Source organism: Narcine bancroftii, chromosome 7, assembly GCF_036971445.1.
Source record: "Narcine bancroftii isolate sNarBan1 chromosome 7, sNarBan1.hap1, whole genome shotgun sequence".
NCBI classification, from domain to species: Eukaryota; Metazoa; Chordata; class Chondrichthyes; order Torpediniformes; family Narcinidae; genus Narcine; species Narcine bancroftii.
The window spans coordinates 200573909-200591308 of NC_091475.1; the positions used below are offsets into that span (position 1 = coordinate 200573909).

General features: G+C 41.0%; 1 protein-coding gene across 2 annotated transcripts in view; it reads right to left on the reverse strand.

Moving 5' to 3' along the window:
• The window catches only part of LOC138740154 (cytokine receptor common subunit gamma-like), a 50797-nt gene extending 48986 nt beyond the window's left edge, over positions 1-1811 (reverse strand). For both annotated transcript variants that reach the window (XM_069892547.1, XM_069892548.1), the window contains exon 1: positions 1659-1811. In XM_069892547.1, the coding sequence (XP_069748648.1) occupies positions 1659-1734 (76 nt within the window). In that variant the 5' untranslated portion in view covers positions 1735-1811. The remainder of the gene's footprint in view (positions 1-1658) is intronic.
• Between the last annotated feature and the right edge of the window lie 15589 nt (positions 1812-17400).

Sequence of the window (17400 nt, forward strand, 5' to 3'; positions counted from 1 at the left end):
GTATAATGTCAACTTGGAAAATGGAAGTTAGCATGAGAATACAGCAATTGTACATGGAAATGAATAAATATATTCCATTAGAAAAAATAAAGGTACATTGTTTGAAAAAAATTGGGAACCATACATGGAACATAACAGAAAGAGCTCCATCCCCCAAAATGATAAGAAGACAAAGCAATTAGATTTAGTGTGTAAAAGTAGGTGATGCATTTTTCTTGTTTGTTTTTCCCTTGTGTGAAGACGTTGTTTTATGGGTTTATTGTATTGTATATGTTGAATAATTATTGGTTTTGGAGGAGGGGTGGGAAGGGGGGAGGAAGGGAAGGGGCATAAAAGCGGAAAAATGTCACTGTGTATACTTAATGAGAAAAGTTTTTACATATTTTGGTTGATATGATTCACAGTGTTAGAAATAATTGTTTTTTTAAAAAAGACCATCGAGCCTGGATCCGAGCAATAAGTGATCTGGGGTCAAGATCTTGGGTCGGGACCTTTATTAGGGAATCTCCTGGGAGGGGACAGAGAGAAGGATGGGGCAGTCCAGGCCAGTACATACAGTTATTACAATGGTGTAATACCTCATACCACCACAATAATCACATGACATCCTGAAACATCATCACTCAATTACTAAAACTTACCTCATGTAAACTGATCCAGCTTACATGAAGGACATTTTTGACCACTGCTCCATGTCATTTCTAGAGACAGTTTGACTTGGCATCTCGTGAGCAAAAATAAGCAAACTATTTTTATTAATCAATGGAACTTAAAGACAATCAGAAGATATTTTGAGTACGAACCCAGATTTAGGCCCTTCAACAAAACACATTTCAAGAACAGTTGGCCACAGACCACAATTCCTAATGGAATAATATCCAGTCTGATATTAGTAGCTGATATTATGAGCAAAGGGAACGATGAGCTCTCCAGTATATATTATGAAAGTATTTTAATGTAACCATCATTTAAATATCTTTCTGAATTTGTGCTTCTGCAACCACCAATATGAAAACGACTGGATACCCTGTGTAATTGAGGTGTAAATAGTGGGTGTGTTCTCAGAGATAACCAAAATAATTGGCATGAGAATTCGAAGTCGTCTCTTCCAAAAGTCGGCACCTGCAGCAGGCGCAGAACTTGTTCACTAAATTCCAGGCCATAGTTGTCATGCCAGAAATGAGACTTGAACCCTATAACATCCGTTGTCACAATGCAATTGCTGCCAATTTAGTCTGAAGAGACTTGTGTCCCTTCACCAACAATGAAGTATGGAGAGAGTGCTGCCCTGTCCTCTGTTGGGAGAACGCTTAATTGACCAATCATAGGGCTATTGGCCAGTCAATCTCCCATTGATATCAAACCCTAACCAATGGAACTAAAACCAATAGTCTTAACTTCATTTAAATTATTTTATTTAGATAAAATGTAGACATACAACATGGTAACAAGCCCTTTTGGCCCACAAGCCCATGCCTGCCCAATTTCACCCCAATGACCTATAACCGCCAGTACATTTTGTTTGGTGACCCTTAAAGAAAACCCACACAGACATGGGTAGAACGTACAAACCCCAGTCCCGATCGCTGTCACAGCATTGCGGTAACCGCCTCACCAACTGTGCCACTCCATTCTTATCTTATTCTTCTCATACTCACCTTCCCTGGTGGGAGAACTGCCAACGTGCTGCACAATGACAATGGTGATCACATTGCAAGCAAGTATTAAGTCCATTTCTGTCAATCAGGATGCTTCATGAACTCAGTGCTTCCCACTTCCCCTTTACCTATTTGTTTGACTCATTGATTTGCTTTCTCTTGTGGCTTTGACACTAAACCCATCTGATGCCAGTGAGCCTTTATAAAGTGATGCAAATCATTGTTTCCTGAATGTGCTTCCTGCTGTAAGAAACTGTTTCTTTATCATCTCACCACCCGTTTTTATTTATTTATTAGCTGCAGTTTCTGTCATTAAAAAAACCCTACAATGCTTTAGAAAGCATAAAGCCAATTTGTCTTTTTTTTTCCAAGTCTTTCATAGAAATAAATTCTACCATCAATCGCTTTTGTAGTTGACCTCTGATCTAAAATATGAAATGTTATTTTTATGAGGATTAAAATTAACAAAGTAATAGTGATAAAGGCTGGGCTTACATTGGAGGTGAGAAGAATAATGCAACTATGTTGTTGGAGCAGAATTAGGCCATTTGGCCCACTGAGCCTGTTCCACCATTCAAATTGTAGCTAATGTATTTTTTCTTTCAACTCCCTTCTCCCCATCACGTTTGATGCCCTAACAAATCAAGAAGTCAAGTGAAGTTTATTGACATTTGATTGCACAAGTACAACCCAACAAAACAGCGTTCTCTGGTCCTCAGTGCAAAACACTCAGACACACAACCAGACGTAACACACATACAGCAAACAATACATAATCCAGACTAGTATTCATAAATATAGTTTTGTAAATTTGAAAGTCTTGGATGATTAGATTGAACATTTCCTTTGGTCGTTTAGAGTTCTTAATGCCCGTAGGAAGAAGCTGTTTCTTAACCTGGTGGCGCTAGCTCTGATACTCCTGTATCAGAACCTACTAACCTCTACTTTAAATATAACCATTGACTCCTCAGCCATCACAGGTAAAATCCTCTCCACTATTATCTGCAGGGAACACTGCCATCAGAGGGCAGCAGCAATCAAAGACCCACACCACCCAGCAAAGGCTCTGTTCTCACTGCTGCCATCAGGAAAGTGGTGTAGGTTATCTATTGTGAAACGGATTAGTTGATTTTGCTTCAATAATAATTTTGGTAGTTGGTCATTTGTTTTTTTTTTCCTTTCAATGTGAATCTTCTTCCAAGTGTTGAGCAGATGGTGCAGTACTGGTGAACTTCTATATTGCACCAGTTTTTCATCCCACTTATAAAGTATATGTTCTGGTACCTTCTCCCCTATTTTATCTAGCTCTATCTTGGTCCAATCTGGGTTTTTCCCTTGTTTGATAAAAATCTGATAAATATCTTAATTGTGCTGCTCTATAATAATTTTTAGTTTGGTAACTGGAAACCACCTTGTTTGTACCATTCTGTTAATTTATCTAGCGCTATCCTCAGTTTCCCCCCTTTCCATAAGAATTTCCTTATTATTCTCTTTAGTTCATTGAAGAATTTCTCTGTTAAGGGAATTGGTAACGATTGAAATAGGTATTGTATCCTTGGGAAGATAATCATTTTAATGCAATTTACCCTCCCTATCAATGTTAGTGGTAAATCTTTCCAATGTTCTAAGTCATCTTGTAATTTCTTCATTAATGGCTGATAATTTAATTTGTATAGATGGCCTAGATTATTATCTAGTCTAATACCTAGGTATCGGATTGCTTGTGTTTGCCATTTAAATGGTGATTCTTTTCTAAACTTTCTGAAATCCGCATTATTTATTGGCATTGCTTCACTTTTATTTGCGTTGATCTTGTACCTTGATATTTCTCCATATTTCTTCAATTTCTTATGTAATTCTTTTATTGATAATTCTGGTTCTGCTAAGTATACTATGACATCATCTGCAAATAGATTGATTTTATATTCCTTCTCTTTTATATTTATCCCTTTTATTTTCTTTTCTGTTCTTATCAGTTCTGCCAATGGTTCTATTGCTCAAGCAAACAGTGAGGGAGATAATGGACATCCCTTCTAGTTGACCTGCTTAATTTAAATTGGTTTGAAGTAAATCCATTTACTTTTGCCCTTATATAATGCTTTAATCCAATTATTATATTTTGGGAGAGAAAAGGAATTAAAAGAATAGAAAATTGTTTTTTGGGAAATAATTTATTAACATTTGAACAAATGAAGTACAAATATGGAATAACTCACGGTACAATGTTTGCATACCACCAACTGAAAACCTACTGAAAGGATAAATTGGGAAGCAGACTGAGATTACCAGAAGGAAGCAGCTTTGAATATGTGATTACAGACACAATGATAATTAAAAGATTTATAACAAACATGTACATCAAACTGCAAGAAAAGTAGAACGAGGAAATAAGCTGTAAACCCAAACAAAAGTGGGAACAAGATCTATACATAAAGATAAAGAATGAAACATGGGAAAAGCTATGCTCCGGAACTATGAGAAATACAATAAACATGAGGTTACGTATGATACAATATAATTGGTTACACAGGCTATATATCACGCCCCAGAAGTTAAATAAATGGGATCCAACAGTATCAGACAGATGTTTTCGCTGTAAGAAGGAAACGGGAACAACAGTACATGCAATTTGGGCATGTGAGAAAGTGAAAAAGTTTTGGGAAGATCTCAATCAGGTATTAAATAAAATCACAAAAAGCAACATACCAAAAAATCCAGAGATCTTTCTTCTTAGTAATATAAGAAGTAAAGAATTAGGCCTCAAACTGGATGAAGTGCAAAAAAGATTAATTATGATAGCCTTAGCAGTAGCAAAAAAATGTATAATGTCAACTTGGAAATCAGAAGAGAGCCTGAGAGTACAGCAATGGTACATGGAAATGAATAAATATATTCCATTGGAAAAAATAACATATAATTTAAAAAATAAAGTCACATTACTTAAACAAATTTGGGAACCCTACATGGAACACAACAGAGAGGGCCTACCGTGGACCTCCACCCCCTAAAATGATAGAACGAGAAGATGAAATGAACTGACCCAGTGTGTAAAAGTAGATGACACAATTTTCTTGTTTATTTTCATTGTGTGATGACATTGTTTAATGGGTTTATTGTATTGTATATGTTGAACGTTTAATGGGTTTGGAGGGGGTTGGGAAGGGGGGAGGGAAGGGAGGGGGGAAGGGGGAGAAAATACCACTGTGTATATTCAAGAGGGAAATGTTTGTGTGCATTTTGATTAATTTGGTTCACAGTGTGAAAATCTTTTTTAAAAATTAAAAAAAGGAAAGTGGTTGTAGGTGTAAAAAGACTCACACCATCAGATTCAGGAAATGCTGCTACCCCTCTACCATCAGGCCCCTCAACAACAAACTCAATCGGAGATTAATTTAAGGTCTCTTACTTGAGCACTTTATTGATTTTCTTTGCTCTCCCTGTATTGAAGTCAGTTTGTTATCTGTTTGTTTGTTTACATGTTCACACTGTGTGCAGTTTAGTTTTTGCTCAGCTAATTAGTAGCAATTCTGCCATCCCCGCAGGAAAAAAGGAATCTCATGATTGTATGTGATGTCGTGTATGTACTCTGGCAACTCTTATATACCTTGATCATGTCCCTTTCTCATCCTCCTCCACTCCCGAGAAAACAGACCCTGCCTCTCCAATCTGTCCTCTTAACTGAAACGCTCCAGAGCAAGCAATGTCTCGATTGAACTAGTTTGTTATCCAGACAATGTCTTGATGAACTGGTTAATAGTTTATTATTCAGATCAGTGAACAGACAGGAAGGTGGACTTTGCATTCTGGATCAGCCACGATCTTCATGAAGCAGGTCTGAGAGGCTTCCATTTCTCATTTTATATCTTGAGTCCTTATATTTTTTACAGATATTGCACCCAGGTTTGCCAGTTGGGTAACGTCACATTTGAAAGATATAATTTCAACCAGTTTTGGAGATTTACTTCAGATTACTTTCCAAGAAGTGCACAGTAGAAGGAGATAAGCTGAGAAAAGACAGCATTTACCAGTCAGGTGCTCATCTTATCAGGTCCATCAGAATTATTGCAAAGTAAGAATTTTCAATATGCATTGTATTAGCAAAAGTCATTTTTTCACTCAGCATGCTTGTCTCTTATATTTCTTAACCAGGGTTTTGTGTCACGTCTTCCATTAAAAAAAAAATCCTATCTTTAGATCTGTTCAGGTGAGAATATTTTTGAGAAGGTTCATGAGAATGTTGACAGGATTTCAGGGTCTGAGTTACAGGGAAAGGTTGTGCAGACTGGGGTTTTTTTCTCTGGAGCGTAGAAGATTGAGAGGGGACTTGATAGAGGTGTTTAAGATTTTAAAAGGGACAGACAGGGTAAATGTGGATAGGCTTTTTCAATTAAGAAAGGGGGAGATTTAAACTAGAGGACATGGTTTAAGATTGAAGGGGGAAAATTATAAGGGGAACATGAGGGGAAATTTCTTTACGCAGAGGGTGGTGGGGATGTGGAATGAGCTTCCGGCAGACGTGGTCGAGGCGGGATCATTGGTTACATTTAAGGAAAGACTGGATCGTTACATGGATAGGAGGGGACTAGAGGGGTATGGACCGGGTGCTGGTCAGTGGGTCTAGGAGGGTGGGGATTTGTTATGGCATGGACTAGTAGGGCCGAACTGGCCTGTTCTGTGCTGTAAGTGGTTATATGGTTATATGGTTTCACTGCAACAATGGAATTTTTTTTAGACATACAGCACAATAACTGGCCCTTTCAGCCCATGAGCCCATGTCGCCCAGTTGACCATAACCTGAGTAGGTTTTGAAGAGTGGGAGGAAACCGGACCACCCAGAGGAAACCCACACAGACATGGGGAGAACAGACAGCGCTGGATTCGAACAGCAGTCATTGACGCTGTAACACCATTGCACTAACCGCTATGCTCACTATACCGCCCTAATGATGGTTAGATTAATGATCTTCATTCTCTCTTTTTTTGGATCATGGATGTCTTGCTTGTGGCGACATGGTGCGCATTGTGGTTAGCGCAATGTCTTTACAACACCAGGGATCAGGCAGGGGTTCGAATCTCATGCTGTCTGTAAGAGGTTTCTCCATTCTCCCTGTGTCTGTGTGCGTTTTCCCTGGAGGCTCGAGTTTCCTCCCACCATTTGAAACTTACTGGGGGGGTGTAGATTAATTTGATGTAAATTGGGCAGCACGGACTTGTGGGGTGAAATGGCCTCCTTACTCTGCTATATATCTAAAAATTCTAAATGTAAATTTTCCACTCAAGTTCTTTGAGGCAGCTGATGAGGCCAACATGTGACCTGCACCCATTCTGGGTGATACTGCCCAGAAACAGACCCTTGGCTCCACCAGAGTTAGATTTCATCCAGCACCCTGTAACACTAAGCCAACACGACTCCCTGGGGGGGTGATCTGGGAGATCATGTCACCCATCTGCTTCCATGGGTCATCTCTGAAACGTTTTGAGGCTTTCAATGGCAATCCAAATCCTCCTTCTCCATGTGTTGTGAACTTTTACAACTTTCCAAGGAAACTTTAAGAAGATCATGGATTATTTCCTTTGTCTTCCTGGTACGTTCCTGCTGTGACAGAGATGACTGAAAAATGACTGTTTCTGGAGTCTGTTGTGAGACTCCCCATTGGAGCTGACTAAATCTTTTTAAGACCACAATACTGGGGAGGCTGATCTGGGATGGGAAACTGTTTTTGGTTTACTTGCCCTGGATTTGGAGGGTTTTGTAAGCATGGCCCCTCCAGTGTTTGATAATCTGTCATTGTACAGAGGGCTAGTAGACCGCAAACTTCATCCTGGGTTTGATGCTTTCACCTTTAAATATTCTTTATCTCAGATGACTCGAGGCTGTGCATCAAAGGCACCTGGTGAATTTCATCGACCAATAGGTGCCTCCTGAATCTATTATTTATATTTCAATTTTTGTACTGATAGATCTCGACTTACAATGGGACTTGGTTCGGGACTCCCATCGTAAGTCGAAAATATCGCAAGTCAACCCCCCTCCTCCCCCCCCCACCCCACCTTACATTACCATTCTTTGTAATTAAATGTTGGATGTACAGGCGGCTGGGGAGAGGAGCGTGAAAGTAGCGTGGATGAGTCATTATCGTGAGAGAGAATATGCTGTACATTATTCTTATGTGATGCTGCCATCGCCCAAAGTCAAGCAAGAGGAGTGTGCAACACATCCCGAGTGGGGATAAACTTCAGAAGTCAAAATCCAAAGTACGAATTCTGACATTGTTACTTCGAAAATTCATAAGTTGGACTATCGTAAGTCAGGGTCTATCTGTATTCTTCTTTTCCCATCCTGTTCTGAGTCTAAATGATTCTTAAACATTGTTGTTGTGCCTGCTTCTACTATCATCCTCAGAAGCACATTTCAGGCCCCCACCTCTCCATGTAAAATGTTGCCTCACACATCTCATCAAACTTTCCCCTCTCAACTTAAAACTGTTCCCTTTAGTATTTGACATTTCCACCCTGCAATAAAAGCTCCGCCTTCTCTCTACTTCTCCGAGGTCACTCCTCAGCAGGGGTACAGTGCTAACTTTTTAGGTGCCTGAGCTCGCCAAAAATGGTGACCAGGTGGTGTCAGAGCCGCCCCATGAGGTGGTAGAGTGGTGTTCCGGTGGGCTCTAGCAGCACTGCACCCCTCCTCTCAGTCAATGATGCTCAGGGGATAAAAACCAACCAAGTTTGTCCAGCCTCTTAAATCCGGGCATGTCCTGGCGAATAATCTTTTTGCATCCTCTCCAAAGCCTTCACAATCTTCCTGTTGTGTGACATCCAGAACTGCACACAACAATCCAGATCTGGTCCAATCAATATTTTACAGGTTGGCTAAATGGCTTGCAAACATTTACGCTTAATGCCCAACAGATGAAGGCAAGCATGCCGCATGACTTCTGTACCACCCTCTCAATTACTTTCAGGGAGCTGTGGACCTGCACCAATGCTTTTAATACGCCACTCCATCTCCCACTTACACTCCAAAAAATTTCATTCTGCAGGAAGGAGGGGGAAGAGAATTTGCCCTGGGTGTGATGAATCCTTCAGTATGTTGGCTGGTTTTCTAGGCAGTGGGAGATGTAAGTGGAGTTGATGGAGGGGATGATTCATGCATTAGCAATGTGAATTAAGAATACAGTTTTATAAGAAATTGCTACCTATGACTGAATAAATCAAGAAAGGTCAATTTTTCTCTTGCTAAATGGGGAAATAAAGATTACAGAATGGGTGTAACAAGAATTCGATTTTGTTTGCTGAAGATCTGACTCTGATTCCCAAACACCTTCATTCTAACAATGATCTTAACTTTCTGTTCTCTCTCCCCACTCGCCATCTGACTCCAAGTGTTGGCACGTAATGTATTAAAATATATGCGTGTCTCTTTGTAAAATAGCAGCTACCTTCGGAACAAGTTAAAGGTCGCAGTTCAATCTCAGGGCTCAGACAGTCCCAATAAATCACCAAAGCCTCAGATCTGTCAGCCTGGGACATCACCTCCAAACCTTGATTGCATTACAGCCTTCGCTTTGCAAATTTCTCCCGGACATTTCTTATTGTGCACTTTATATAAACGCAACCAATGTCTTGGGAACAAACAGCCAAGCAAATGATCAGACCTAAATCACCTCCAGTCGTCATTACTGGAGAATTCAACTGAATGCTTTTATGGTAACAGGGAACATCTGGAACACAATATCGAAACCATTGTAAGGAAATAATTCCATCATGACTTTAATTTAAGTTGCCCCGGGAGGTAAATCATTTGATGAATTACTGCAATTTTACATCATTTAACATATTTGTATTATAATCTGTATTTATATAGCCATTTAAACCCTTGTTTAATGCTATATTAGATAGATGTTTTCAGTGCAACTGAACAGTCAACTCTCTGTTCATGTTCCACAAGCAACTAAGATGGCAAGATCTATCTTGATAAAGATTAAATCCTTAGCCTTGGGCTCGATGTGCTCAGACACTTGTGCCCAAGAATAAAGATCAGCTTGATCTCGTGAAGATTTTAATGCAAACTGTCAGAGGCACGCACTTAGGATGAAGTGTGTCAAACGTGAAGGACTTCAAACCATTCTTCCACTCAGCTAAGTATCAGGTGTAGCTCACTTGGTGGTATCCTTGCCTCTGGGTCCAATATGGAGCTGTCAGTGTAAATATCTGAGCTTAGACTTCTGTGAGCTGTGCTGTACTTGGAATGAGACTTTGAACCAATATTTTGTCTATTCTCTGAAGGGAAGGGGGTGTGGGCGTAGGAGATCCTGTGATGCTATTTATCAATGGAGTTGCCTTTGGTGTTACAGCCAATATTTAGTTCTCAACCAAGATCTTCAACAGCAGATTCATTGGTAAATATCACAATGCCGAATGGGGAATCTCTAAATGCAAACTGCATTACAACAATAATTTTACTTCGAAGTATTTCACAGACTGGGTGATTACAATATACTTGAGGATATTCTAAAAGGGCATGGGAGATACCATATGAAGGACATTATTTTTTTAACTAGATCATAGCCGTTCTGCCTTTTTTAATTCCAAGCACAATAAAACTCAATGAATCCACTGTGTTCAAGATTTTGGTTCTAACAGTCTAATGGAGTGGTAACATGGGGCATGCTTGCTTACATTGAGCTCGTATCGAGGACAAAAGTCTGGACAAATACAGAGACCAAAGGGTAGAGGTGTCTTGTTACCTGAAACTGTGGGACAGAGTGGTTAAGAAGGTGTTTGGCACATTTATCTTCATGTAGAGGGTGGAGATACACCACTAGCCTACTGCAGAGGGCAACCTGTGTACCTGCAGAAGAGCACTGGAGGACAAGACAACACCTGGCCGGCTGTCAATCAGCCGACCTGAATGGACCAAGCCCAACCCGGTCGGCTGCTAATCACCGTCCGGAATATAAGCTAGATCCGGCCCCTCGAGGTCAGTCTCAGAGCCAGCACAGCTGCTCTCACAGCCAGCTCTGTGGAAGTTTATGTGGAATAAAGCCTGTTAAACAAATTTTATGTTTTGTGTCTGCTTTTCTGCTTGATAGCGCATCACAGAGAGGGCTACTGAATGTAAAAATTGGGACTTCATGATAAAAATACACAAGGCATTGGTATGTCTACACTTAAATTGGTTTGAATTGAATTGTTTGTTGTAACATGTCTTAAGATATAGTAAAAAGCTTTGTTCTGCATTCAATCCAGTCAAATCAACTCATTCAGCAGGTGGTACAAAAATAGCACATGATCAAACAATCAAATAAATAATACACCATTATTTTACAAAGCCAAATCATTGCAGAAAAAAAAACTACAGGTAAAAACAGTTCAAGGGAATTATCTTTTGCTTATGTCTTCCTGCATCTGATAACAGCGTCTTCGAATCTGGATATGGGTATTTTCAAGCAGAGATGGGGAAGAAGGGAGTGTAATCAGTGTGGGAAGGGTCCTTTAATATGTTGGCTGCTTTCCGAGGCAGCAGGAGGTGAAGATCGAGTCGATGGAGGGATGATCATTTCTGTGATGGCCTGAGCTCAAACGATGCATCTATCACAAATAGGGTCATCCTGCTTCCTAAAGGCGATGGCCAGTTCCTTCACTTGCTGACATTGAGAGAGAAAGATCTTTGTCCTGAACCCTTCCCAAAATATTCTCCATCTCCTTCATTATACTATCTTGTCATTATTGGAGATCTGCCCTACCACAATTGTGTCAGATTTAAACTTATTTATGGAATATTATTTACCAAAGGCAGGCACTTCAAAAATGAAAACTGACATATCAAGATGTGGCAAGGTTGTTTCCCATGGTGGGGAACTCTAGGAAAAGAGGGCACAACCTCAGGATAAAAAGACATCAATTTAAAACAGAGACACGGATAAAGTTCTTTCATCAGAGGGTTGCGAGGCTGCGTAACGTGCTGTCACAGGCGGTTGTGGAAGCGAGGTCGTTGGGAGTATTTAAGGCAGAGATTTTGAGAGGTATTTCATTAGTCAAGGCATCAAGGGTTACAGGGAAAAGGCCAGGGAGTGGGGTTGAATGCGACGATGGATCAGCTCATGATAGAATGGCAAAGCAGACTCGCTGGGCTGATTGGCCTACTTCTGCTGCTATATTTTGTGATCTTATGATACCATGAGGTGTACGATTCTTAAAGTTTCATGTGCACTTATAAGCACTTAAAAATAATAAACTCAGACAAACTATTGACCATCTACCCACACAAAACTACCTTATGTTAATTATGTAGATAAATTAAATTATACAATTATCTAATTACTTACTTATTAATTTAAAATCACATAAACTTAATTGGTCTTTTAATTTTCTTGACTGCAAAACATTCTGAGTTCTATTCAATGATTTTGACCTCCTCTTTCTGTCGGCCTCTTGCACATTGGGTCTGGTATCATGGCCCTGTAATTGCATTATTAACAAAATTACCTCCCTAACTGTAAACATATTGTTTCACTTGTGTTCTGATCATCATCATTTTCTTAATACCACCTGTATGTAGAACATTGTTCGTGTAAACCTTTGCACTGACCTTTAATAAGTCCAATTAATAACTACAAGAGATACATTTTCACAATATATTTAACACAGTGATAACTACCATGAATGGTTAGGGTCTCCACTGCAATTGTCTTTCAGCATTCCTCAATTTCTTGCCTTTGGTTTGCATCCTAACCTTCTTTCTCCAAGCTCCTGGCTACTTCTGCCTTCCCTTTTCTTCTCCACTGATGTTTAGGCTTTGCTGCAAAGTTTTATTAAATTTAGGCATACAACTCAGTAACAGGCCAATTCGGCCCTAGGAGTCCATGCCGCCCAATTTACTCTCCATTATCCTGTAGGCAACTGCTTGCAGACTGCCTCGCACTACATGTATGGCACACTGTTAAAGACAGACGCTGTGAGCATGTGCGAGAGGGCAACTGATAAAACCCGAAATGAGAGTGGAGCTCGGGAGGAGTAGCTGTTTCCCGTCCCCAGGACTTGCAATTTACTGTGTTTACTGTTATTTAGTAGCTCTGGACTCCTGCGTCCTCACTGAACACCAAACACATACAAACCTACACCCTTGTACGTTTTTGAAGGGTGGGTGGAAACCGGAGCCCCAGGGGAAAACCCACGCAGACATGGGGAGAACATACAAACTCCTTACAGACAGCACGGGATTCGAACCCAGGTCCCGATCGCTGATGCTGTAAAGAAGTTGCACTGACTGCAATGCCAACCATGCTGCCGATCTGTCCATTGATTTGTTTTTCCCTTTGGAAACTTACATCTTGCTTTTTTTTAACAGCACGGAAACAAGAGCTGCCCAAATGCACCCATGTGTCCAACCTTGTTCAACGAGGAAACCAGAACACCCGGAGGAAACCACATAGGCAAGGAGGGAATGTACAAGCACCTTACAGACAGCACTGGATTCGAACCCAGGTCACTGGGACTGTCTAAGTCTTGTGTTAACTGCTACACTAACCATACATCCTGCCCCCACCTGAACATTCAGAAGTTTGTATACTTTTGGAATTCCCTACATTAGAGGTCTTCAGTAGCTACGTTACTCTGGGTATTCAAGGCATCATCATTTAGGTGCCAATAATCAAAACACAATGCTGGAGAAACTCAGCAGGTCAAAGAGTCAAGATAAAGATACATCACCAAAGTTTCAGGCTTGAGGTATGGACAAAATGTAGGCAGACGTCTGAATAAATGGTGGGAGGGAGGGTTAGGAGGAGAAGCACAGACCCACAGGCAGGAGGTAATATGTGGATAAGATGGGGTGCTATCATCCATTATCTGGAGAAACACTGTTTCCTCTGGTTGTATATGTACAATCAGATGATATTAAGTGATATGATTTGATTGGGATTACAGAAACATGGCTGCAGGGTGGGCAAGCCTGGGAACTTAACATCCTGGAGTATACGATATTTAGGAGGGATCGGCAAGAAAGCAAAGGGGGTGGGGTAGTATTGATGGTGAGAGAAGGGACCGACACGATTGACAGAAAGGATATCAACTCGGAAGATGCAGAATCTATATGGGTAGAACTGAGGAATACCAAGGGGTGGAAAACGTTAGTGGGGGTGGTATATAGGCCTCCAAATAGTAGTGTAGAGGTGAGGGAAGGCATTAAAAGAGAAACTAGAAAAGCGTGCAATAAGGGAACAGCCGTCATCATGGGAGACTTTAATTTGCATATAGATTGGACTAGTCAAATTGGTAAAAATACAGAGGAGGAGAAATTCCTTGAACGTTTACGGGACGGTTATCTAGACCAATATGTCGAGGAACCAACTCGGGAGTAGGCCATTTTAGATTGGGTATTATGCAATGATAAGGGGCTAATCAAATATCTTGTTGTACGAGGCCCTTTGGGTAGGAGTGATCACAATATGATCGAATTCTCACTCGACATGGAGAATGATGAAATTGAATTTAAATAAAGGGAATTATGATGGTATGAGACGGGAGTTGAGTAAGATTGATTGGGTGGTGTTTATGGGGGAGTTGACTGTGGATAGACAATGGAAAGCATTCACAGATCTAATGGAGAGATTGAAAAAATCGTTTATACCGGTTTGGCATAAAAATAAACCAAAAAAGGTGACTCAACCGTGGATAACAAGGGAAATTAGAGACAGCATTAGGTCCAAAGAGAGAGCATATCAATTGGCCAAAAACAGTACCACAACCGAAGACTGGGAGCAGTTCAAGATGCACCAAAGGAGGACAAAGGGATTAATCAAGAGAGCAAAAATAAATTACGAAAGTAAGCTTGCGGCAAATATAAAAAGCGACTGCAAAAGCTTTTATAAATATGTCAAGAGGAAAAGATTGGTGAAATCCAGAGTAGGTCCCTTGCAGTCGGAATCAGGGGAATATATAATGGGGAATAAGGAAATGGCAGACCAATTAAATTCTTATTTTAGTTCTGTTTTTACAAGAGAGGATACAAATAACCTCCCAAGGATGTTGGGAAACATAGAGACTAATGCAAGGGAGCAACTGAAAGAAATCAGTATCTCTAAGGACATGGTCTTGGGGAAATTGATGGGATTGAAGGCAGATAAATCCCAAGGGCCTGATAATCTACATCCTAGGGTACTTCAGGAAGTGGCCATTCAGATAGCAGATGCTTTAAGAATTATTTTCCAGAACTCGATAGACTCAGGATCAGTACCCATGGATTGGAGGGTAGCTAATGTTACCCCACTATTTAAAAAGGGGGGTAGAGAAGTGGGGAATTATAGGCCGGTGAGCCTTACATCAGTAGTGGGCAAAATGATGGAATCCATTATTAAGGATGTAATAGCGGAGCATATGACTAGCATAGAAGGGATCGGACGGAGTCAACATGGATTTACAAAAGGTAAATCGTGCTTGACAAATCTATTGGAATTCTCCGAGATGGTGACAGGTAAAATAGATGGGGGAGAGCCAGTGGATGTGGTGTACCTGGACTTCCAAAAGGCCTTCGATAAGGTCCCGCATAAACGACTGGCTTCCAAAATCAAGGCTCATGGGATTGGGGGCAAGATATTGATGTGGATTGAGAACTGGCTGGCAGGTAGAAGACAGAGAATTGGGATTAATGGCTCGTTTTCTGAGTGGCAGGCGGTGACCAGTGGGGTGCCACAGGGATCTGTACTGGGACCCCAGCTGTTCACAATTTACATGAATGATCTGGATGAGGGGATTGGATGTAATATCTCCAAATTTGCAGATGACACTAAGCTAGGAGGGGTTGTGTGCACGGAAGAGGGGGTCAGGAAGCTCCAGTGTGATTTGGATCAATTGAGGGACTGGGCAGATACATGGCAAATGCACTACAATGTGGATAAATGTGAGGTTATCCACTTGGGTAATACAAACCGGAGGGCAGATTACTATTTGAATGGCAATAGATTAAGAGATGGGGAAGTGCAGAGAGACCTAGGGGTACTTGTACACCAGTCTCTGAAGGCGAGCATGCAGGTACAGCAGGTGGTTAAAAAGGCAAATGGTATGTTGGCCTTCATATCAAGAGAGTTTGAGTATAGGAACAAGGATACCTTACTGCAGCTGTACAGGGCCTTGGTGAGACCCCACCTGGAGTATTGTGTGCAGTTTTGGTCACCTTATCTAAGGAAGGATGTTCTTGCAATGGAGGGAGTGCAGAGGCGATTCACCAGGCTGATACCTGGAATGGCAGGAATGACTTAGGAGGAAAGATTGCGCAAGTTGGGATTGTACTCGCTGGAGTTTAGAAGATTGAGAGGGGATCTCATAGAGACATATAAAATTCTGGCAGGACTGGACAGAATGGATGCAGATGGGATGTTTCCAAGGATGGGAAAATCCAGAACCCGGGGCCATGGTTTGAGGATAATAGGCAAACCATTTAGGACCGAGATGAGGAGGAATTTCTTGACCCAGAGGGTGTTGAATCTGTGGAATTAATTGCCACAGAGGGCAGTAGAGGCAGGTTCATTAAATCTATTTAAGAGGGAATTAGATCTATTTCTTCAGTATAAGGGTATTAAAGGTTACGGAGAGAAGGAGGGGACGGGGTACTGAACTTTAAGATCAGCCATGATCTCGTTGAATGGCGGAGCAGGCTCGAAGGGTCGAATGACCTACTCCTGCTCCTATCTTCTATGTTTCTATGTTTCTATCTTGCTGTAAGGGAATCAAGGGATATTGGACCACTTCAGCTGTCAGAGCAACCCCATCACATATATTCCCTAAATTATATTCCAGTAATCCAGCCCTCTCACATAGAACATTACAGGACAGAAAACAGACCCATTTAGTTGGTGCTAAATTATCATTCTGCCTAGTCCCACTGGTCTGCATCTAATCCAAAGCCCTCCACACAGCTGCCATTCAGGGTCCTGTTCAAATTGTTCTGAACTGTGAAAATTGAGCATGTATTCATCACTTCAGCTGGCAGCTCGTTTCATGCTCCCACTATTCTCTGTGTGAAGAAATTTCCCCCTAGTGTTCCCCTAAACCTTTCCCCTTTCTCCTTAACCTCTGTTGTCTGGTTTGTATCTCACCATACCTCAGTGGGGAAAAGGTCTTGTTGCATTTACTCTATCTACACCCTTCATAACTTTGTATACCGCCATCAAATCTCCCCTCATTCTTCTATGCTCCAGGGAATAATCTGTTTAACCTTTCCCTGCAACTCATTTCCTGCGGTCCCACAACATCCTAATAAAGCTTCTCCGCACTCTTTCAGTCTTATTGATCTAGTTCCTGATCAGCACCACCTTGATGCTCCTGCCACCCACTTGCATTAGGGTAAATTATAGTAACCAGTTACAAACCAACTCACCTTTGAGATTTGAAAGGAAACCAGAGAGCCAGGCAGTTTTAGGAAGTACATGGAAACTCCACACCAGCAGCACCATGGGTGACCATCGAATCCATGAAGCTGCACAGCAGTGAATCTATTTGTTTTATGCTCACTGAATTGGTATTTCAAGCTTAAAAACACACTGAAGTGTCAGAGAAACTCAGCTGGTCTTGCAGTGTCAATAGGAGGTCAAGTGACATTTCCAGCTTGAGCCATTCATCAAGGCACATCATAAACAAAAAAAATATGGTGGCATCTGAATAAAGACTGGAGTGTTAAAGGGAAAGAGTTCAGACCAACAGCCAAAATGTGTTAATGGGATGTGATAAGAGGAAAGGTGAG